A 3,956-nucleotide genomic window follows, 5' to 3' on the forward strand; every position below is an offset into this window, starting at 1 on the left:
AATTTACTGCAGTTGAGACCTTACAGTTACTTATAAAGTTATCTATAAAAAGGCAAAATTATGTTTTCATTTCTATAGTGAATGCACTTTTTTTCAAGGAAGAGAGTACTATTTGCTTTAGTAGCCACAGACAGACACTGCCTAGAGTTGTACAGTTTGTTATCCACAAAAGTCCATAAATCATTGCCAATTGAAGGAACAGTAACACCAAAAATTAAACTGTGTAAAAAGGAATAAAAATATAATGTACTGTTGTGTTGCACTGGAAAGACTTCAGAAATACAACTGTAGTTGATATATTCAAGCTGCTATGCAGTCATGGGGCAGACATTTAAAGGTGAAAAGGCACAGGATAAACAGCAAATAACAGATAAGCTCTGTAGTATACAATATGATTATTCAGAATGTATCTATCTACGGTGTATCCTGTACTGGACATGGCAGCCCCCATGGCTACACAGCAACTTGTTTATATGAACTATAGTTGTGTTTCTGAAGAAAACACAGCAGTAGTACCTGTGTAGGGCAACAGTACATTATATTGTCTTTCCTTTAAAACACTTATTTTTTGGTGTTACTGTTCCTTTAAGGAGCCCCAACATGCCACCATCCAGGTTATAATTCACTTAATCACTCACTAATTTATGTTATTTCAACCAAAGCAAATATCCTTGCATTTATAAACATTAGACCAATGTGTCAATGTGCTTACCCATTCTCCAATGTAGTCAAATCTCTACAATGTGGCAGCATCCTCCATGGAACCTAAAGTTTTGCACAATTTAGTAATATCAACAAAAAAAGGGACAGTACTTACAATGATCATCTCAATGCCCAAACAAACGGCCAAGGACAGACCCATGCAGAACTCCAATTACAACACTGGTCAAATTAGAAAATATTAATTGTATTATGTTAAAAGTTTGTGTAATACCCCTGGTCCGACTAATTCAAATTCTATCTCTTTGATTATAGTTGGGTCTGACAAACATCAGTATATCAATTAGAAAAAAACTTTTGTTAAGAGGAAAGAACCCCACTTATATCAAATTACAACTTAGTACCAGTTACTTGTTAAAGGGCATGCAAAGGCAAAAAAATAAAATCCAATTTTTACTTTCTTTAAAGAAAAAGAAACCTATCTCCAATTTAATTAAAAAATGTGTACTGTTTTTATAAGAAACCTGACTGTATGCAGTGAAATTCTCTCTTCATTTACTGCTGTGGATAGGAATTGTCAGATGGTCACTAACTGCTCTGCAGGGAAACAATCATACTTATGAACAGCAGGGGGAGCCCCCGCCTTACTTCCCAGCCATGCAGAACTCAAGCAGCTTTGTTTATGATGATCCCTAAGCAGCCCAGACCACATTGAGCATGTGCACATGTGTCTTGGTCTTGCAAAGATGTAAAACCAAGTTACAAGATGGTGACCCCCTGTGGCCAACTTTGAAAGCATAAATCATTTGTTTGATTAGGCTTGTGGTGCAGTAACTTCATGTTTACTGTATGTTTATTATACATGATATAGCATTTCTAGCCTTATTCTATTTTACACTTTACATGCCCTTTAAATAAGTGTCTCTCAATTTATCTCAATTTACTGTACAATAATAAAAAATCAATTCATTCACCAATGGTCCATGGTGCTTATTCAATCATAGTGATTAAAGTGTAGTGCAATAAATAAGAAGTTGAAAATTACCAATTCATTCACTACTAGTCCAATGACTTATTTGATCATGGAGATTAAAGTGCTGTGCAATTCAAAATGAATTAATAAAGAGAAGGACATGAATTCCCACCCTTCCAATGATTCCCACTGTTCAATTAATTGGGTTGTATCTTAGTGACAAGTGATAGAATTAATATACTTGGATAACTTATCTTTAGTGCAGTCCAATGAATAATCACTAAATTAGATTCACAGTTCATTGTATAAAAAATAGGAGAAAAATAATTGGTAGCTGGTAAAATGAATTAAAAATGAATTGTAACAACCAACTGCTCACATTGTATGAATTAATAGATGAGAAAATGAAATAAAGAGAGGTGGAATTGTCCCATTTTCTATTGCCTGATTGATTTCTTTCTCTGGGACACCACAAAGCTTGGATAACCGGGACTGTGGTCTAATTTTTTACCTGCCCTATACTGTGTAAGAGAACAGGCTAAGCCTACAAAACCACACATTTTCGGCCCCTTAGAAATGTAGCAAGAAGAGAGAAGTTCAATGTGAAGGAAGCAGTTACCTCCCAAACGCTACCCCACCTTTAAGGTTTAGGGCTGAATTATTATCTAAAAATTATAAAATTGACTTTCATCCATTTCCGCATGAAGCAATTAAAATCGGCTAGTGAAATAGAGGAGAGAAAGTTCTTTTTTTAGGCTTAGCCAGCTCTCTTCTGGTTACCCTGAACTGTGGTCTTGTTTTAAAATATCAATTGTATCATATGTTTTAAACTGCACAAGTGTAATTACTAGTGATGGGCGAATTTATTCGCCAGGCGCGAATTTGCGGCGAATTTCGCCAGCGAATAAATTCGCAAAATGCCCGCGAAAATTCGCGGAAAAATTCGCAGGCGTCAAAAATGTTTTTTTCGAAAAAACGGGCGCCGGCGTCAAAAACAGGCGCCGGCGTCTCTTTTTTGATGCCGGCGCCCGTTTTTGACGCCGGCGCCTCTGTTTTCTACGCCGGCGCCCGTTTCGCGAATTTTTCGCTGTTTCGCAAATTTCACGCGAAATTTGCGAATTTTTCGGCGAAACGGCGCAAATTCGCCCATCACTAGTAATTACCAGTAAAAGCCAATTGGGACATTGCACCTATATCTGTAAATCAGTTAATATGTTCAGTTATTCTAGCTGTTTTAATAATAACTCATATACTTTTCACCTGGTTCATTCATTGTGTATATAGATTCCAGTTCATGCCAATGCAGCATTTATCTGCTTCACTTTGTAAACATAGTTAATAAAAATCTCTTTTGTGGTTTCTTTATGCAATTAAGACTCAGCAACTTGAAATTAATTCTAGTACTCATTTTCCTGACATTAGCTTTAAATTCCGTATTTTTCAGAGTATAAATGAAAGGGTTTAGCATAGGGATTAAAACAACATAGAGAAGCGCAAATATGTCTTGATTGGGACTGAAAGATTTTGTTGGTCTCAAGTATAAACACATCATGGTCCCATAAAAGATGATAACACAAGTGAGGTGGGAGGTACAGGTAGAAAGGGTTTTTTTCTTGCCCTCGGATGAACAAATATTCAGTATTTTAAACATTATAAAAACATAAGAGCTTGAGGTGATTGCGAATGTACTAAAACCCACAATTACCCCATAAATATAATTAATCATCTCTATAGGGGAGGTGTCACTGCAGGAAATTCTTAGCAGTGGAGTGAGATCACAAAAGAAATGATTAATGTGATTGGATGAACAAAAAGACAATTTTGCTATTAGCACAGAATGTAAAACTGGGTCCAGAAAGCCAGCGACCCAAACACCAACTATAATCTTAGCACAATGTTTCAGGCTCATACGTAAAGCATAGTGAAGTGGGTAACATATTGCCACATAGCGGTCATAGGCCATTGCGGAAAGGAGAATAAATTCAGTGATAGCAAATGCCATGAAAAAATAAAACTGAAGTATGCAGCCTGCGAATGAAATGGTCTTGTCTTGTGTGTGCAGCATGGCTAATAGATTTGGGAGAGTCGTTGAGGCAGAGGAGATATCCAGGACGGAGAGGCTGCCCAGGAACACGTACATGGGTTTGTGAAGTGGGACACTAAGAATAATAGTTGCAAAAACACTTGTATTTCCAATTATAATTATGAGGAAGGAAAGAAGAAAAATCAAGAAAAGAGGGGTCTGCAGATCTGGTTTGTCTGAAAAGCATTGTACCCTAAACCTGGTAACTGCTGATTGATTCTCTGATGTCAATGTTGTCAT

At 36.7% G+C, this 3,956-nt stretch overlaps 1 protein-coding gene across 1 annotated transcript; it reads right to left on the reverse strand.

Annotated features, from left to right (window-relative positions):
* Positions 1–2,951: 2,951 nt before the first annotated feature.
* On the reverse strand, positions 2,952–3,956 carry XB5876791.S (provisional ortholog of olfactory receptor 1019 S homeolog). The gene has a single exon (NM_001085606.1). The coding sequence runs from the start codon at positions 3,954–3,956 to the stop codon at positions 2,952–2,954; it is 1,005 nt and encodes a 334-aa protein (NP_001079075.1).

The sequence above is a fragment of the Xenopus laevis genome, chromosome 7S, assembly GCF_017654675.1.
Source record: "Xenopus laevis strain J_2021 chromosome 7S, Xenopus_laevis_v10.1, whole genome shotgun sequence".
In the NCBI taxonomy this organism is placed as follows: domain Eukaryota; kingdom Metazoa; phylum Chordata; class Amphibia; order Anura; family Pipidae; genus Xenopus; species Xenopus laevis.

Coding starts and splice junctions, on each gene's coding strand:
- XB5876791.S (NM_001085606.1), bottom strand. CDS start 3,956: ATGACAACATTGACATCAGAGAATCAATCAGCAGTTACCAGGTTTAGG.